Source organism: Salvelinus namaycush, chromosome 12, assembly GCF_016432855.1.
Source record: "Salvelinus namaycush isolate Seneca chromosome 12, SaNama_1.0, whole genome shotgun sequence".
NCBI classification, from domain to species: Eukaryota; Metazoa; Chordata; class Actinopteri; order Salmoniformes; family Salmonidae; genus Salvelinus; species Salvelinus namaycush.
The window spans coordinates 2,545,511-2,565,700 of NC_052318.1; the positions used below are offsets into that span (position 1 = coordinate 2,545,511).

The 20,190-nt window shown below is 46.4% G+C and overlaps 1 protein-coding gene across 1 annotated transcript in view; it reads left to right on the top strand.

Moving 5' to 3' along the window:
• The first annotated feature begins 5,540 nt into the window (after nucleotides 1-5,540).
• Nucleotides 5,541-20,190, top strand: part of LOC120056735 (serine/threonine-protein kinase DCLK1-like) — a 52,958-nt gene continuing 38,308 nt past the window's right edge. The window contains exons 1-2 of the mRNA XM_039004942.1: nucleotides 5,541-5,913; nucleotides 15,092-15,450. Coding sequence (XP_038860870.1) covers nucleotides 5,553-5,913; nucleotides 15,092-15,450 — 720 coding nt within the window. The 5' untranslated portion in view covers nucleotides 5,541-5,552. The remainder of the gene's footprint in view (nucleotides 5,914-15,091; nucleotides 15,451-20,190) is intronic.

A 20,190-nucleotide genomic window follows, 5' to 3' on the forward strand; every position in this document is an offset into this window, starting at 1 on the left:
GGCCAAACCCCGACCAACAACATTGGACACTTTATGGAACAAAAAGCCTTCACTATATCATCCTGGAATATCCAAGGTCTGAGGTCATCTGCCTTTGGCCTAAAGAGCAGGAACCCGGACTTCACCAAAGAAATCGGTAATGCAGACATTGTCATCCTGCAAGAAACATGGTATAGAGGAGACGGACCCACTGGTTGCCCTCTAGATTACAGAGAGCTGGTAGTCCCATCCACCAAACTACCAGGTAAGTTTTAATATAGCCAGTTTTAATATAGCCAATTGGAATTTGTTGTCTGTATATTTGATCATTTCATTAAGGATACCATCAACACCACAGGCCTTTTTGGGTTGGAGGGTTTTTATTTTGTCCTGTAACTCATTCAAGGTAATTGGAGAATCCAGTGGGTTCTGGTAGTCTTTAATAGTTGATTCTAGGATTTGTATTTGATCATGTATATGTTTTTGCTCTTTATTCTTTGTTATAGAGCCAAAAAGATTGGAGAAGTGGTTTACCCATACATCTCCATTTTGGATAGATAATTCTTCGTGTTGTTGTTTGTTTAGTGTTTTCCAATTTTCCCAGAATTGGTTAGAGTCTATGGAGTCTTCAATTACATCTCTCTCTCCATTTCTCTCTCCATCTCTCTCTCCATCTCTCTCTCCATCTCTCTCTCTCCATCTCTCTCTCCATCTCTCTCTCCATTTCTCTCTCCATTTCTCCTCCATCTCTCTCTCCATCGCTTCCCCTCCACTGCTTCACTGCAGCTGTGATTGAGGCAGATCATAGTAAGTCAAAATAAAATGTTTAAAACAGCCCAGCTCCTTCCCAACACACACACACTCCTCCTTCCCAACACACACACTCCTCCTTCCCAACACACACACTCCTCCTTCCCAACACACACACACACTCCTCCTTCCCAACACACACACACTCCTCCTTCCCAACACACACACACACTCCTCCTTCCCAACACACACACACACACTCCTCCTTCCCAACACACACTCCTCCTTCCCAACACACACACTCCTCCTTCCCAACACACACACTCCTCCTTCCCAACACACACACACTCCTCCTTCCCAACACACACATTCCTCCTTCCCAACACACACACTCCTCCTTTCCAACACACACACACTCCTCCTTTCCAACACACACAATTAATCAAATGTATTTATGAATCCCGTTTTACATCAGCAGATCTAATCAAATCAAATTGTATTTGTCACATGCACCAAATACAACAGTTGTAGTAGACCTTATCGTGAAGCCCTTAAACAACTTCTTATGGCTGCAAGCCCGACACCGGTACACTTATGACAACAGCCAGCTCAAAGTGCAGGGCGCGAAATTCAAAAGATATTTTTTTTAAATATTTAACTTTCACACATTAACAAGTCCAATACAGCATATGAAAGGTACACATCTTGTGAATCCAGCCAACATGTCCGATTTTTAAAATGTTTTACAGGGAAGACACAATATGTAAATCTATTAGCTAACCACGTTAGCAAAAGACACCACTTTTTTTACTCCACCAGTTTTTTACTCCATCAGTAGCTATCACAAATTCGTCCAAATAAAGATATAAATAGCCACTAACCAAGAAACAACTTCATCAGATGACAGTCTGATAACATATTTATTGTATAGCATATGTTTTGTTAGAAAAATGTGCATATTTCAGGTATAAATCATAGTTTACATTGCAGCTACAATCAGAAATTGCACCGAAAGCAGACAGAATAATTACAGACACCAACGCCAAATAACTAAATACTCATCATAAAACATTTCTGAAAAATACATAGTGTACAGCAATTGAAAGACAGGCATCTTGTGATTCCAGACAATATTTCCGATTTATCAAGTGTTTTACAGCGAAAACAGAATAGAGCGTTATATTAGCTTACCACAATAGCCAAAAACACAAGCAATTTCCCAGTAGCAAAAGTTAGCGATCGTAACAAACAAGCAAAAGATATATAATTTTTGACTAACCTTGATTTTCTTCATCAGATGACAGTCCTATAACATCAGGTTATACATACACTTATGTTTTGTTCGAAAATTTGCATATTTAGAGCTGAAATCAGTGGTTACACATTGTGCTAACTTAGCTACTTTTTCCACGTCTAAACAGCAACGATATTTTTCTGACACGTTTTCTGACACACATATTCTGACCAAATAGCTATTCATAAACATAAGTAAAAAATACATGTTGTATAGGAAATGATAGATCCATTAGTTCTTAATGAAATCGCAGTGTTAGAATTCTAAAAAATAACTTCATTACGACATCCAGCTTCGGTATAGCTGAGTACCCCAAAGTTGGGCGCCCACGACTAATTCACATGCACGACAGATATATGAATTAGCATCATAAAATGTTTCTTACTTTTGGTGATCTTCCATCAGAATGTTGTAGAAGGTGTCCTTTGTCAAGAACAGTCGTTGTTTGGATTTAGAACGTTCATTTTCCCTCTCGATTTAGCACGCGCACTTGCCAAGTGGCACAAAGCTCTCCAAGTCAACAAACGGAAGAGAACGGAACACGGCAAAACTCCCGAAAAATTTTCAATAATCTGATGAAACTATATTGAAAAAACATACTTTACGATGATATGGTCACATGTATCAAATAAAATCATAGCCGGAGATATTAGTCGTCCATAACGACAGCTAAACAGAAGGCAAATCCATGTCCCCTTTCGCGCGCTCCAGAAAACAGAAAATGGACGGTCACGTCATACAAAGAGCTTTTATTCCACCTCAGACCAAGATAAACACGAAATTTCTTCTCTCACCGCCTCTTCTTGACATCCAGGGGAAGGTGTATGAAGTGCACGTAGACTCTTACGTATCATGCCCATGTATAGGCAGGAAGTAGAACAGAGCATCGATTTCAGACTTTCCACTTCCTGGTCAGGAAATGTGCTGCAGAATGAGTTCTGTTTCACTCAGAGAAATAATTCAAACGGTTTTAGAAACTAGATAGTGTTTTCTATCCAATAGTAATAATAATATGCATATTGTACGAGCAAGAATTGAGTACGAGGCCGTTTGAAATGGGCACCTTTTATCTGGCTACTCAATACTCCCCCTGCAGCCCAAACAGGTTTTAAACAACAATGCAGTTTTCAGAAAATAGATTTAAGAAAATATTTACTAAATAAACTAAAGTAATAAAAAAAATATAAAAAATTGTAACACAATAAATCTAACAACAATGAGTCTATATACAGGAGGTAAGGTAACTAATCAATGTACAGGAGGCTATATACAGGAGGTCCCGGTACCGAGTCAATGTACAGGAGGCTATATACAGGAGGTCCGGTACCGAGTCAATGTACAGGAGGCTATATACAGGAGGTCCTGGTACTGAGTCAATGTACAGGAGGCTATATACAGGAGGTCCCGGTACCGAGTCAATGTACAGGAGGCTATATACAGGAGGTAAGGTAACTAATCAATGTACAAGAGGCTATATACAGGAGGTTCTGGTAACTAATCAATGTACAGGAGGCTATATACAGGAAGTCCCGGTACTGAGTCAATGTACAGGGGGCTAAATACAGGAGATCCCGGTACTGAGTCAATGTACAGGGGGCTAAATACAGGAGGTCCTGAGTCAATGTACAGGAAGCTAAATACAGGAGGTACCGAGTCAATATACAGGGGGCTAAATACAGGAGGTACTGAGTCAATGTACAGGATGCTAAATACAGGAGGTACTGAGTCAATGTACAGGGGGCTAAATACAGGAAGTACTGAGTCAATGTACAGGAAGCTAAATACAGGAGGTACTGAGTCAATGTACAGGGGGCTAAATACAGGAGGTACTGAGTCAATGTACAGGAGGCTACATACATGAGGTACTGGTACACTCTCCTCCTCATCCTGCTCTAGTCCAGACGCCTTTTATTGATAATGACGTAGTTAAAGCAGCCCTGTGCTTCGCAGGTGCGGGGCCAGTAGCACGAGCCCGAGGTGTGCCCAGCCTCCACGCTCTCTCTCTCTCTCTCTTCACTGTCTCTCTCTCTCTTCACTGTCTCTCTCTTCACTGTCTCTCTCTGTCTCTCTGTCTCTCTCTCTCTCTCTCTTCACTGTCTCTCTCTTCACTGTCTCTCTCTCTCTCTGTCTCTCTCTCTCTCTCTCTTCACTGTCTCTCTCTTCACTGTCTCTCTCTGTCTCTCTGTCTCTCTCTCTCTGTCTCTCTCTCTCTCTCTCTCTCTCTCTCTCTCTCTCTCTCTCTCTCTCTCTCTCTCTCTCTCGCACGCACGCACGCACGCACGCACACCCACACTCACTCACTCACTGGTAGTGATGGTGGTGGAGGGGAGAAGGAAAACAAAAGTGCGGGTCTGCGCTGTTCTGTTCTGTGATAACTGCGGTGTCTGATAACCGCCAGGAAAGAGGCAACGGTCCTGAGTCTACACTTCACTGGCTACTGTTTCCTGAAACCCATTCTTCTGTTTTCAGGGGGAAATACACGCAGCAACACTGGAGGCGACCGAATCCTTAGTGAATCACGTAGGTAAGCAAACTATGAAAAACAATAATTTACTGCGTTGATATAAGCAAAAAACGCAGCGCTTCCATCCATTTCGCTGTTTCCTTCTCTATGTAGCTGTTATTTTAATTGGAACTATTTAACTAGGCAAGTCAGTTGAAGAACACATTTGTATTAATAATGACGACCTACCGGGGAACTGCCTTGTTCTGGGAAAGAACATCAAATGTTTATCTTGTCAGCTCGGGGATTCGACCCAGCAACCGTTCGGTTACTGGCCCACCGCTCTAACCAGGCTACCTGCCGCACCATTATTAGAAGGGTGTCATTCACAAATCCGTCACTGTGGTAGAAAATCATTGTTGATTCGTTGATATGACACTAATGTTGATCAGTTTGTTCGAAACAGTTGAAAGTGATCTCCGTGCACGTATTGGACAATGTGAAACCTCTATGTTGTCAATTGGACACAATAACACAATCAAACATATTTTTTAGAAGTAATATTCATATTTTTTCTCATTCATCTTTTTTCTCATTTTTGAATTTGTTTGAATTGCAATCGAAGAGCGAATGGCTTCGTAAACATTTGGATAGGTAGTGAGTGTGTTCAAGCGGAGACCCTCTGAATTATCTCTGCTCTGGTCTCTGTGCCCTACATTTACATATTTATACAGTAACAGAAAGCACATGGCTATCGGACTAAGACCCGTCATTCATTCCCTGCTTCCCTTGCAACCACATGACACACAATGCCTAGCCAAGCCTACTATACATAATCTGTCATTAGCAAGTTATTTTGAGACCGCGGACACTAGTCCTGGCTAACAGAGATAGACCGCGGCTTTCTGGACAAACCGGTTAATTGAAACTAAAACGGGTGTTGTTTGGACACCATTTTTACGCATTTTATCCGGAATATCTCAGATTATCACTGTACATGTTTGTTTAGTTGGTTCCATTATTCGTCCTAATTATCTATTTCTTTATTTAGATAGTGTAGCTGTGCTTGTGACCTTCGGCAGTGCGATGGAGCTGGAGCATTTCGACGAGCGGGATAAGGCGCAGCGGAACAGCCGAGGAGGGAGCAGGCTGAACGGGGTGACCAGCCCTACACACAGCGCCCACTGCAGCCTCTACCGTTCCCGGACACTCAAGAACCTCAGCTCAGAGAAGAAGGCCAAGAAGGTCCGCTTCTACCGCAACGGGGACCGCTACTTTAACGGGATAGTGTACGCCATCTCAGTGGAGCGGTTCCGGTCGTTTGACGCGCTGCTGGTGGACCTAACCCGCTCGCTGTCTGATAATGTGAATCTGCCGCAGGGCGTCAGGACCATTTACTCCGTGGACGGAACCAAAAAGATCACCAGCACCGATCAACTGCTAGAGGGTAATATAATGCTTGAATTACTTTGGAAATCTCTCTCTCTCTCTCTCTCTCTCTGGGTAGAGTATGGTTGAGAGTACAAAAAATTAAGAACACCTTTCTAATATTAAGTTGCATTCCACAGGAATCATATCTTTAACCTGGATTCACCTGGTCAGTCTATATCATAGCTTTAACCTGGATTCACCTGGTCAGTCTATATCATGGAAAGAGCAGGTGTTCCTAATGTTTTGTACACTCAGTGTAGATGAGTTGGTTGTTTAGCAACAAAACTGACGGGGTTGGTTGTTTAGCAACAAAACTGATGGGTTGGTTGTTTAGCAACAAAACTGATGGGTTGGTTGTTTAGCAACAAAACTGACGGGTTGGTTGTTTAGCAACAAAACTGACGGGTTGGTTGTTTAGCAACAAAACTGACGGGTTGGTTGTTTAGCAACAAAACTGACGGGTTGGTTGTTTAGCAACAAAACTGACGGGATGGTTGTTTAGCAACAAAACTGACGGGTTGGTTGTTTAGCAACAAAACTGACGGGTTGGTTGTTTAGAAACAAAACTGACAATACACAACTGTGGGACAAAACTGACGGGTTGGTTGTTTAGCAACAAAATGAACACTGCACAACTATGGGACAAAACAGACGGGGTTGGCTTAGCTTGTTAACAAAATGTAAATTATAATTAGTTACCAATGTTTATTGAAAACAACATGAATCCATCGTTCTGCTATTTGGCCATCCAGAATCGAAACAACACATGGACTTCTGCCCCATTGAAGCGTCCGCACATCGTTTTTGTGATGTAGGTCTACTAACTCCTCCCATTGTGCAGAGGGAAGGACTGTAATAGGTCAGATGGTAGCCGGTCATTTGCATCAAGATTGATACAATTCAGCTACTAGAAGACAGTGAATGTATAAAATTACACTAATCCAATGCTTAAATGCATAGAGGAGGTGACTAGACTAGGGCTGTACCCACATTGTCATAGAGGAGGTGAATAGACTAGGGCCGTACCCACGTTGTCATAGAGGAGGTGACTAGACTAGGGTCGTATCCACATTGTCATAGAGGTGACTGGACTAGGGCCATATCCACATTGTTATAGAGGTGACTAGACTAGGGCCGTATCCACATTGTCATAGAGGAGGTGAATAGACTAGGGCCGTATCCACATTGTCATAGAGGAGGTGACTAGACTAGGGCCGTACCCACATTGTCATAGAGGAGGTGACTAGACTAGGGCCGTATCCACATTGTTATAGAGGAGGTGACTAGACTAGGGCCGTATCCACATTGTTATAGAGGTGACTAGACTAGGGCCGTATCCACATTGTCATAGAGGAGGTGAATAGACTAGGGCCGTATCCACATTGTCATAGAGGAGGTGACTAGACTAGGGTCGTATCCACATTGTTATAGAGGAGGTGACTAGACTAGGGTCGTATCCACATTGTTATAGAGGAGGTGACTAGACTAGGGCCGTATCCACATTGTTATAGAGGAGGTGACTAGACTAGGGCCATATCCACATTGTTATAGAGGAGGTGACTAGACTAGGGCCGTATCCACATTGTTATAGAGGAGGTGACTAGACTAGGGCCATATCCACATTGTCATAGAGGAGGTGACTAGACTAGGGCCGTACCCACATTGTCATAGAGGAGGTGACTAGACTAGGGCCGTACCCACATTGTCATAGAGGAGGTGACTAGACTAGGGCCGTACCCACATTGTCATAGAGGAGGTGACTAGACTAGGGCCGTATCCACATTGTTATAGAGGTGACTAGACTAGGGCCGTACCCACATTGTTATAGAGGAGGTGACTAGACTAGGGCCGTATCCACATTGTTATAGAGGAGGTGACTAGACTAGGGCCGTATCCACATTGTCATAGAGGAGGTGACTAGACTAGGGCCGTATCCACATTGTTATAGAGGAGGTGACTAGACTAGGGCCGTATCCACATTGTCATAGAGGAGGTGACTAGACTAGGGCCATATCCACATTGTCATAGAGGAGGTGACTAGACTAGGGCCGTATCCACATTGTCATAGAGGTGAATAGACTAGGGCCGTATCCACATTGTCATAGAGGTGAATAGACTAGGGCCGTATCCACATTGTTATAGAGGAGGTGACTAGACTAGGGCCGTACCCACATTGTTATAGAGGTGAATAGACTAGGGCCGTATCCACATTGTCATAGAGGTGAATAGACTAGGGCCGTATCCACATTGTCATAGAGGAGGTGACTAGACTAGGGCCATATCCACATTGTTATAGAGGTGAATAGACTAGGGCCGTATCCACATTGTTATAGAGGTGACTAGACTAGGGCCATATCCACATTGTAATAGAGGAGGTGACTAGACTAGGGCCATATCCACATTGTTATAGAGGTGAATAGACTAGGGCCGTATCCACATTGTTATAGAGGTGAATAGACTAGGGCCGTATCCACATTGTTATAGAGGTGAATAGACTAGGGCCGTATCCACATTGTTATAGAGGTGACTAGACTAGGGCCATATCCACATTGTCATAGAGGAGGTGACTAGACTAGGGCCGTATCCACATTGTTATAGAGGTGACTAGACTAGGGCCATATCCACATTGTTATAGAGGAGGTGACTAGACTAGGGCCGTATCCACATTGTTATAGAGGAGGTGACTAGACTAGGGCCATATCCACATTGTTATAGAGGTGACTAGACTAGGGCCGTATCCACATTGTCATAGAGGAGGTGACTAGACTAGGGCCGTACCCACGTTGTCATAGAGGAGGTGACTAGACTAGGGCCGTACCCACATTGTTATAGAGGAGGTGACTAGACTAGGGCCATATCCACATTGTTATAGAGGTGACTAGACTAGGGCCGTATCCACATTGTCATAGAGGAGGTGACTAGACTAGGGCCGTACCCACATTGTCATAGAGGAGGTGACTAGACTAGGGCCGTATCCACATTGTCATAGAGGAGGTGACTAGACTAGGGCCGTACCCACATTGTCATAGAGGAGGTGACTAGACTAGGGCCGTATCCACATTGTTATAGAGGTGACTAGACTAGGGCCGTATCCACATTGTTATAGAGGAGGTGACTAGACTAGGGCCGTATCCACATTGTCATAGAGGAGGTGACTAGACTAGGGCCGTACCCACATTGTTATAGAGGAGGTGACTAGACTAGGGCCGTATCCACATTGTTATAGAGGTGACTAGACTAGGGCCGTACCCACATTGTCATAGAGGAGGTGACTAGACTAGGGCCGTATCCACATTGTTATAGAGGAGGTGACTAGACTAGGGCCGTATCCACATTGTTATAGAGGAGGTGACTAGACTAGGGCCGTATCCACATTGTTATAGAGGAGGTGACTAGACTAGGGCCGTATCCACATTGTTATAGAGGAGGTGACTAGACTAGGGCCATATCCACATTGTTATAGAGGAGGTGACTAGACTAGGGCCGTATCCACATTGTTATAGAGGAGGTGACTAGACTAGGGCCGTATCCACATTGTTATAGAGGAGGTGACTAGACTAGGGCCATATCCACATTGTTATAGAGGTGACTAGACTAGGGCCGTATCCACATTGTTATAGAGGTGACTAGACTAGGGTCGTATCCACATTGTTATAGAGGTGACTAGACTAGGGCCGTATCCACATTGTCATAGAGGAGGTGACTAGACTAGGGTCGTATCCACATTGTTATAGAGGAGGTGACTAGACTAGGGCCGTATCCACATTGTCATAGAGGAGGTGACTAGACTAGGGTCGTACCCACATTGTCATAGAGGAGGTGACTAGACTAGGGCCGTATCCACATTGTCATAGAGGAGGTGACTAGACTAGGGCCGTATCCACATTGTCATAGAGGAGGTGACTAGACTAGGGCCGTACCCACATTGTCATAGAGGAGGTGACTAGACTAGGGCCGTATCCACATTGTCATAGAGGAGGTGACTAGACTAGGGCCGTATCCACATTGTCATAGAGGAGGTGAATAGACTAGGGCCGTATCCACATTGTTATAGAGGAGGTGACTAGACTAGGGCCATATCCACATTGTCATAGAGGAGGTGACTAGACTAGGGCCATATCCACATTGTTATAGAGGAGGTGACTAGACTAGGGCCGTATCCACATTGTTATAGAGGTGACTAGACTAGGGCCGTATCCACATTGTTATAGAGGAGGTGACTAGACTAGGGTCATATCCACATTGTTATAGAGGAGGTGACTAGACTAGGGCCGTACCCACATTGTTATAGAGGTGACTAGACTAGGGCCGTACCCACATTGTCATAGAGGAGGTGACTAGACTAGGGCCGTATCCACATTGTTATAGAGGTGACTAGACTAGGGCCATATCCACATTGTTATAGAGGAGGTGACTAGACTAGGGCCGTATCCACATTGTTATAGAGGAGGTGACTAGACTAGGGCCATATCCACATTGTCATAGAGGAGGTGACTAGACTAGGGCCGTATCCACATTGTTATAGAGGAGGTGACTAGACTAGGGCCGTACCCACATTGTTATAGAGGTGGTGACTAGACTAGGTCCGTATCCACATTGTCATAGAGGAGGTGACTAGACTAGGGCCGTACCCACATTGTCATAGAGGAGGTGACTAGACTAGGGCCGTATCCACATTGTTATAGAGGTGACTAGACTAGGGCCGTACCCACATTGTCATAGAGGAGGTGACTAGACTAGGGCCGTATCCACATTGTCAATTGTCAATTTTTTTCCACATTTACATAAGTATTCAGACCCTTTACTTTGTTACTTTGTTGAAGAACCTTTGACAGGGATTACATCATCGAGTCCTTTTGGGTATGACTTTACAAGCTTGGCACACCTGTATTTGGGGAGTTTCTCCCATTCTTCTCTGCAGATCCTCTCAAGCTCTGTCAGGTTGGATGGGGAATGTTGCTGCACAGCTATTTTCAGTTATACAGAGATGTTCGATCGGGTTCAAGTCCGGGCTCTGGCTGGGCCACTCAAGGACATTCAGAGACTTGTCCCGAAGCCAATCCTGCGTTGTCTTGGCTGTGTGGTTAGGGCCTTTGTCTTGTTGGAAGGTGAACCTTCACCCCAGTCTGAGGTCCCGAGCGCTCTGGAGCAGGTTTTCATCAAGGATCTGTCTGTACTTTGCTCTGTTCGTCTTTGCTGACTAGTCTTCCAGTCCCTTCTGCTGAAAAACATCCCCAAAGCATTATACTCCCATCACCATGCTTCACCGTAGGGAAGCTGAACACAAGGTGCGCTATGTTCAAACCCTATTGTGCCTCTCTAATCCGAAGGTTAGCAATGCTAACAACTACATGTAAAAGCACGTAGAGAATGTTAACTAAAGGCTAGTGAGCGCATTGCAAAAACCTATTATACAGTCTCTACCCTAAACTATTTGTAGGACAGACATCCTAGCTCATAAAGTTATATAAGTAACTGAAAAATGCTGCATGCTCAAAACAAATATTAGCCAACAAGGCTCTTGATCCAAAGGGGATTCTCTACCAAGCGAAGCAGGATTTTGGAAGACGCTAACCACTTAGCTAGGTAGCTAACTACCTAGTAAATTAGCAAACCAAATGCACAACAGCAGAGCATTTCGCACATGTTAGACAGTTAACTTAATAGTTATAAGATATCTAGCTGGCAAATATTTAGTTGTGAATTCCCTACTGTAACTAGATCACCAAGAGCATGCTGGACAATAAGGCTCCGGTCCCTGTGACTGGGGACCACCTGGAGCATGCTGGACAATAAGGCTCCGGTCCCTGTGACTGGGGACCACCAGGAGCATGCTGGACAATAAGGCTCCGGTCCCTGTGACTGGGGACCACCAGGTGCATGCTGGACAATAAGGCTCCGGTCCCTGTGACTGGGGACCACCAGGAGCATGCTGGACAATAAGGCTCCGGTCCCTGTGACTGGGGACCACCAGGAGCATGCTGGACAATAAGGCTCCGGTCCCTGTGACTGGGGACCACCAGGAGCATGCTGGACAATAAGGCTCCGGTCCCTGTGACTGGGGACCACCAGGAGCATGCTGGACAATAAGGCTCCGGTCCCTGTGACTGGGGACCACCAGGTGCATGCTGGACAATAAGGCTCCGGTCCCTGTGACTGGGGACCACCAGGAGCATGCTGGACAATAAGGCTCCGGTCCCTGTGACTGGGGACCACCAGGAGCATGCTGGACAATAAGGCTCCGGTCCCTGTGACTGGGGACCACCAGGAGCATGCTGGACAATAAGGCTCCGGTCCCTGTGACTGGGGACCACCAGGAGCATGCTGGACAATAAGGCTCCGGTCCCTGTGACTGGGGACCACCAGGAGCATGCTGGACAATAAGGCTCCGGTCCCTGTGACTGGGGACCACCAGGAGCATGCTGGACAATAAGGCTCCGGTCCCTGTGACTGGGGACCACCTGGAGCATGCTGGACAATAAGGCTCCGGTCCCTGTGACTGGGGACCACCAGGAGCATGCTGGACAATAAGGCTCCGGTCCCTGTGACTGGGGACCACCTGGAGCATGCTGGACAATAAGGCTCCGGTCCCTGTGACTGGGGACCACCTGGAGCATGCTGGACAATAAGGCTCCGGTCCCTGTGACTGGGGACCACCAGGAGCATGCTGGACAATAAGGCTCCGGTCCCTGTGACTGGGGACCACCAGGAGCATGCTTGACAATAAGGCTCCGGTCCCTGTGACTGGGGACCACCTGGAGCATGCTAGACAATAAGGCTCCGGTCCCTGTGACTGGGGACCACCAGGAGCATGCTGGACAATAAGGCTCCTGTCCCTGTGACTGGGGACCACCAGGAGCATGCTGGACAATATGGCTCCGGTCCCTGTGACTGGGGACCACCAGGAGCATGCTGGACAATAAGGCTCCGGTTCCTGTGACTGGGGACCACCAGGAGCATGCTGGACAATAAGGCTCCGGTCCCTGTGACTGGGGACCACCAGGAGCATGCTGGACAATAAGGCTCCGGTCCCTGTGACTGGGGACCACCAGGAGCATGCTGGACAATAAGGCTCCGGTCCCTGTGACTGGGGACCACCAGGAGCATGATGGACAATAAGGCTCCGGTCCCTGTGACTGGGGACCACCAGGTGCATGCTGGACAATAAGGCTCCGGTCCTGTGACTGGGGACCACCAGGAGCATGCTGGACAATAAGGCTCCGGTCCTGTGACTGGGGACCACTAGGAGCATGCTGGACAATAAGGCTCCGGTCCCTGTGACTGGGGACCACCAGGAGCATGCTGGACAATAAGGCTCCGGTCCCTATGACTGGGGACCACCAGGAGCATGCTGGACAATAAGGCTCCGGTCCCTGTGACTGGGGACCACCTGGAGCATGCTGGACAATAAGGCTCCGGTCCCTGTGATAATAAACATATTGAATATTAACATATTGAATAATAAACGTATTGAATATTAACATATTGAATATTAACGTATTGAATAATAACGTATTGAATATTAACGTATGGAATATTAACGTATTGAATATTAACGTATTGAATATTAACATATTGAATATTAACATATTGAATATTAACATATTGAATATTAACGTATGGAATATTAACATATTGAATAATAACATATTGAATATTAACGTATTGAATATTAACATATGGAATATTAACGTATTGAATATTAACGTATTGAATATTAACATATTGAATATTAACATATTGAATATTAACATATTGAATATTAACATATTGAATAATAACATATTGAATATTAACATATTGAATAATAACATATTGAATATTAACATATTGAATATTAACATATTGAACAATAAACGTATTGAATAATAAACGTATTGAATATTAACATGTTGAATATTAACATATTGAATATTAACATATTGAATATTAACATATTGAATAATAACGTATTGAATATTAACATATTGCACATGTTGACTGCAGGTATTCACTTAAAAAGTAGCTTTAATACATTTCTTCAATGGTATTTAAAAATCATCCCGTGGCTATTTCCAAATAATTTCCCCTGCCTCTCTCACCCATCTCCCCTTCTCCCTTTCTCTCTCCTTTATCTCCCCCTCCCCTTCTCCCTGTCTCTCTCTTCTCCCCCTTCTCCTTACCTCTCTCCCCCATCTCCCCTTCTCCCTGTCTCTCTCCTCTCCCCCCTTCTCCTTGCCTCTCTCCCCGATCTCCCCTTCTCCCTGTCTCTCTCCTCTATAACCTCTCCCCTTCTCCCTGTCTCTCTCCTCTATCTCCCCTTCTCCCTGTCTCTCTCCCCCATCTCCCCCTCCCCCTGTCCTCTCTCCCCCCACCCCCCTTCTCCCTGTCTCTCCCCTCATCTCCCCTTCTCCCTGTCTCTCTCCCTCATCTCCCTCTCTCCCTGTCTCTCTCCCCACCTCCCCTTCTCCCTGTCTCTCTCCCCATCTCCCCTCCCCTTCTCCCTGTCTCTCTCCTCTGTCTCTCTCCTCTATCTCCCCTCCCCTTCTCCCTGTCTCTCTCTCTCTATCTTCCCCTCCCCTTCTCCCTGTCTCTCTCCTCTATCTTCTCCTCCCCTTCTCCCTGTCTCTCCTCCCCCTCCCCTTCTCCCTGTCTCTCTCCCTCATCCCCCCCCTCCTCCCTGTCTCTCCCCCCCCTTCTCCCTCCCCCCCCTTCTCCCTGTCTCTCTCCCCCATCTCTCCTTCTACCTGTCTCTCTCCTCTATCTCCCCCTCCCCTTCTCCCTGTCTCTCCCCCCCCCTTCTCCCTGTCTCTCCTCCCCCATCTCTCCTTCTCCCTGTCTCTCTCCTCTATCTCCCCTCCCCTTCTCCCTGTCTCTCTCCCCCTCCCCTTCTCCCTGTCTCTCTCCCCCTCCCCTTCTCCCTGTCTCTCTCCCCCATCTCCCCCTCCCCCTGTCTCTCTCCTCTATCTCCCCCTCCCCTTGTCTCTCTCCCCCATCTCCCCTCCCCCTGTCTCTCTCCTCCATCTCCCCTCCCCCTGTCTCTCTCCTCTATCTCCCCCTCCCTCTGTCTCTCTCCTCTATCTCCCCTCCCCCTGTCTCTCTCCCCCATCTCCCCATCCCCCTGTCTCTCTCCCCCTGTCTCTCTCCCCCTCCCCCGTCTCTCTCCCCCATCTCCCCCTCCCCCTCTGTCTCTCTCCTCTATCTCACCTCCCCAGGCGAGAGCTACGTGTGTGGCTCCATCGAGGTCTTCAAGAAGCTCGACTACACCAAGAACGTCAACCCCAACTGGTCTGTGAACGTCAAAGCTTCGTCTGCGGCGGCCGCCCGCGGGCCTCCATCCCTGGGCAGCTCCAAGGCCGGACCTCCAGACACCCGGGACCAGGGGGTGAAGGATTTCATCCGGCCCAAGCTGGTGACGGTGGTGCGGAGCGGGGTGAAGCCCAGGAAGGCTGTACGAATACTCCTCAATAAGAAGACGGCCCATTCATACGAACAGGTCCTCAACGACATCACGGAGGCCATCAAACTGGACTCTGGAGTGGTGAAGAGGGTCTATACACTGGATGGAAAACAGGTGAGAGATGGGGAGAAAGAGAGAATGGGAAGGGGGAGAGAGAGAATGAGAGAATGGGAGAGAGAGAGAGAGAGAGAGAATGGGAGAGAGAGAGAATGGGAGAGGGGAGAGAGAGAGAAGGGGGGGAGAGAGAAAGGGAGGGGGGAGAGAGAGAGAATGGGAAGGGGGAGAGAGAGAGAATGGGAAGGGGGAGAGAGAGTGAATGGGAGAGGGGAGAGAGAGAGAATGGGAGAGGGGAGAGAGAGCGAATGGGAGAGGGGAGAGAGAGCGAATGGGAGAGGGGAGAGAGAGAGAATGGGAGAGGGGAGAGAGAGAGAAAGAGAGCGAGAGAGAGAATGGGAGAGGGGAGAAAGAGAGAAAGGGAGAGTAGAGAAAGAGAGAAAGGGAGAGGAGAGAAAGGGAGAGGGGAGAAAGAGAAAGGGAGAGGGGAGAAAGAGAGAAAAGGAGAGGGGAGAAAGAGAGAAAGGGAGAGGAGAGAAAGGGAGAGGGGAGAAAGAGAGAAGGGGAGAGGGGAGAAAGAGAAAGGGAGAGGGGAGAAAGAGAGAAAGGGAGAGGGGAGAAAGAGAGAAAGGGAGAGGGGAGAAAGAGAGAAAGGGAGAGGAGAGAAAGGGAGAGGAGAGAAAGGGAGAGGGGAGAAAGAGAGAGTGGGAGAGGGGAGAGAGAGAGAAAGGGAGAGGAGGGAGAGAGAGAAAGGGAGAGGGGAGAGAGACAGAGATGGGCTGTAGTTGTGTTGCTATAGAAAGGAACCAATAGAAGGATGTCCTGTCCCATCTTCCTCCTTGTGCTGATCCTCATCAGTATGCTGCTGGTTAGTCTCTCAGTCTGGTATGGATTCATACAGTATGCTGCTGGTTAGTCTCTCAGTCTGGTATGGATTCATACAGTATGCTGCTGGTTAGTCCCTCAGTCTGTATGGATTCATACAGTATGCTGCTGGTTAGTCTCTCAGTCTGGTATGGATTCATACAGTATGCTGCTGGTTAGTCTCTCAGTCTGGTATGGATTCATACAGTATGCTGCTGGTTAGTCTCTCAGTCTGGTATGGATTCTACTAGTATGCTGCTGTTAGTCTCTCAGTCTGGTATGGATTCATACAGTATGCTGCTGGTTAGTCTCTCAGTCTGGATGGATTCATACAGTATGCTGCTGGTTAGTCTCTCAGTCTGGTATGGATTCATACAGTATGCTGCTGGTTGTCCTCAGTCTGGTATGGATTCATACAGTATGCTGCTGGTTAGTCTCTCAGTCTGGTATGGATTCATACAGTATGCTGCTGGTTAGTCTCTCAGTCTGGTATGGATTCATACAGTATGCTGCTGGTTAGTCTCTCAGTCTGGTATGGATTCATACAGTATGCTGCTGGTTAGTCTCTCAGTCTGGTATGGATTCATACAGTATGCTGCTGGTTAGTCCCTCAGTCTGGTATGGATTCATACAGTATGCTGCTGGTTAGTCTCTCAGTCTGGTATGGATTCATTCAGTATGCTGCTGGTTAGTCTCTCAGTCTGGTATGGATTCATATAGTATGCTGCTGGTTAGTCTCTCAGTCTGGTATGGATTCATTCAGTATGCTGCTGGTTAGTCTCTCAGTCTGGTATGGATTCATACAGTATGCTGCTGGTTAGTCTCTCAGTCTGGTATGGATTCATACAGTATGCTGCTGGTTAGTCTCTCAGTCTGGTATGGATTCATACAGTATGCTGCTGGTTAGTCTCTCAGTCTGCCATGGATTCATACAGTATGCTGCTGGTTAGTCCTCTCAGTCTGGTATGGATTCATACAGTATGCTGCTGGTTAGTCTCTCAGTCTGGTATGGATTCATACAGTATGCTGCTGGTTAGTCTCTCAGTCTGGTATGGATTCATACAGTATGCTGCTGGTTAGTCTCTCAGTCTGGTATGGATTCATACAGTATGCTGCGGTTAGTCTCTCAGTCTGGTATGGATTCATACAGTATGCTGCTGGTTAGTCTCTCAGTCTGGTATGGATTCATACAGTATGCTGCTGGTTAGTCTCTCAGTCTGGTATGGATTCATACAGTATGCTGCTGGTTAGTCTCTCAGTCTGGTATGGATTCATACAGTATGCTGCTGGTTAGTCCCTCAGTCTGGTATGGATTCATACAGTATGCTGCTGGTTAGTCTCTCAGTCTGGTATGGATTCATATAGTATGCTGCTGGTTAGTCTCTCAGTCTGGTATGGATTCATACAGTATGCTGCTGGTTAGTCTCTCAGTCTGGTATGGATTATAGTATGCTGCTGGTTAGTCTCTCAGTCTGGTATGGATTCATACAGTATGCTGCTGGTTAGTCTCTCAGTCTGGTATGGATTCATACAGTATGCTGCTGTTTAGCCCTCAGTCTGGTGGATTCATACAGTATGCTGCTGTTTAGTCTCTCAGTCTGGTATGGATTCATACGTATGCTGCTGTTATCTCCCTCAGTCTGGTATGGATTCATACAGTATGCTGCTGGTTAGTCTCTCAGTCTGGTATGGATTCATACAGTATGCTGCTGGTTAGTCTCTCATCTGGTATGGTTTCAACAGTATGCTGCTGGTTAGTCTCTCAGTCTGGTATGGTTCATCAGTTCTGCTGGTTATCTCTCATCTGGTATGGATTCATAAGTATGCTGCTGGTTAGTCTCTCAGTCTGGTATGGATTCATACAGTATGCTGCTGGTTAGTCCCCTCAGTCTGGTATGGATTCATACAGTATGCTGCTGGTTAGTCTCTCAGTCTGGTATGGATTCATACAGTATGCTGCTGGTTAGTCTCTCAGTCTGGTATGGATTCATACAGTATGCTGCTGGTTAGTCCTCAGTCTGGTATGGATTCATACAGTATGCTCTGGTTAGTCTCTCAGTCTGGTATGGATTCATACAGTATGCTGCTGGTTAGTCTCTCAGTCTGGTATGGATTCATACAGTATGGCTGGTTAGTCCCTCAGTCTGGTATGGATTCATACAGTATGCTGCTGGTTAGTCTCTCAGTCTGGTATGGATTCATACAGTATGCTGCTGGTTAGTCTCTCAGTCTGGTATGGATTCATACAGTATGCTGCTGGTTAGTCTCTCAGTCTGGTATGGATTCATACAGTATGCTGCTGGTTAGTCTCTCAGTCTGGTATGGATTCATACAGTATGCTGCTGGTTAGTCTCTCAGTCTGGTATGGATTCATACATACGTATGCTGCTGGTTAGTCCCTCAGTCTGGTATGGATCTATAGTATGCTGCTGGTTAGTCTCTCAGTCTGGTATGGATTCATCAGTATGCTGCTGGTTAGTCCCTCAGTCTGGTATGGATTCATACAGTATGCTGCTGGTTAGTCTCTCAGTCTGGTATGGATTCATACAGTATGCTGCTGGTTAGTCCTCAGTCTGGTATGGATTCATACAGTATGCTGCTGGTTAGTCCCTCAGTCTGGTATGGATTCATACAGTATGCTGCTGGTTAGTCTCTCAGTCTGGTATGGATTCATACAGTATGCTGCTGGTTAGTCTCTCAGTCTGTGTATGGATTCATACAGTATGCTGCTGGTTAGTCTCTCAGTCTGGTATGGATTCATACAGTATGCTGCTGGTTAGTCTCTCAGTCTGGTATGGATTCATACAGTATGCTGCTGGTTAGTCTCTCAGTCTGGTATGGATTCATACAGTATGCTGCTGGTTAGTCCTCGTCTGGTATGGATTCATACAGTATGCTGCTGGTTAGTCTCTCAGTCTGGTATGGATTCATACAGTATGCTGCTGGTTAGTCTCTCAGTCTGGTATGGATTCATACAGTATGCTGCTGGTTAGTCCCTCAGTCTGGTATGGATTCATACAGTATGCTGCTGGTTAGTCTCTCAGTCTGGTATGGATTCATACAGTATGCTGCTGGTTAGTCTCTCAGTCTGGTATGGATTCATACAGTATGCTGCTGGTTAGTCCCTCAGTCTGGTATGGATTCATACAGTATGCTGCTGGTTAGTCCCTCAGTCTGGTATGGATTCATACAGTATGCTGCTGGTTAGTCCCTCAGTCTGGTATGGATTCATACAGTATGCTGCTGGTTAGTCTCTCAGTCTGGTATGGATTCATACAGTATGCTGCTGGTTAGTCTCTCAGTCTGGTATGGATTCATACAGTATGCTGCTGGTTAGTCCCTCAGTCTGGTATGATTCATACGTATGCTGCTGGTTAGTCCCTCAGTCTGGTATGGATTCATACAGTATGCTGCTGGTTAGTCTCTCGTCTGGTATGGATTCATACAGTATGCTGCTGGTTAGTCTCTCAGTCTGGTATGGATTCATACAGTATGCTGCTGGTTAGTCTCTCAGTCTGGTATGGATTCATACAGTATGCTGCTGGTTAGTCCTCTCAGTCTGGTATGGATTCATACAGTATGCTGCTGGTTAGTCTCTCAGTCTGGTATGGATTCATACAGTATGCTGCTGGTTAGTCTCTCTTCTGGTATGGATTCATACAGTATGCTGCTGGTTAGTCTCTCATATCTGGTATGGATTCATACAGTATGCTGCTGGTTAGTCTATCAGTCTGGTATGGATTCATACAGTATGCTGCTGGTTAGTCCCTCATCTGGTATGGATTCATACAGTATCTGCTGGTTAGTCTCTCAGTCTGGTATGGATTCATACAGTATGCTGCTGGTTAGTCCCTCAGTCTGGTATGGATTCATACAGTATGCTGCTGGTTAGTCCTCTCAGTCTGGTATGGATTCATACAGTATGCTGCTGGTTAG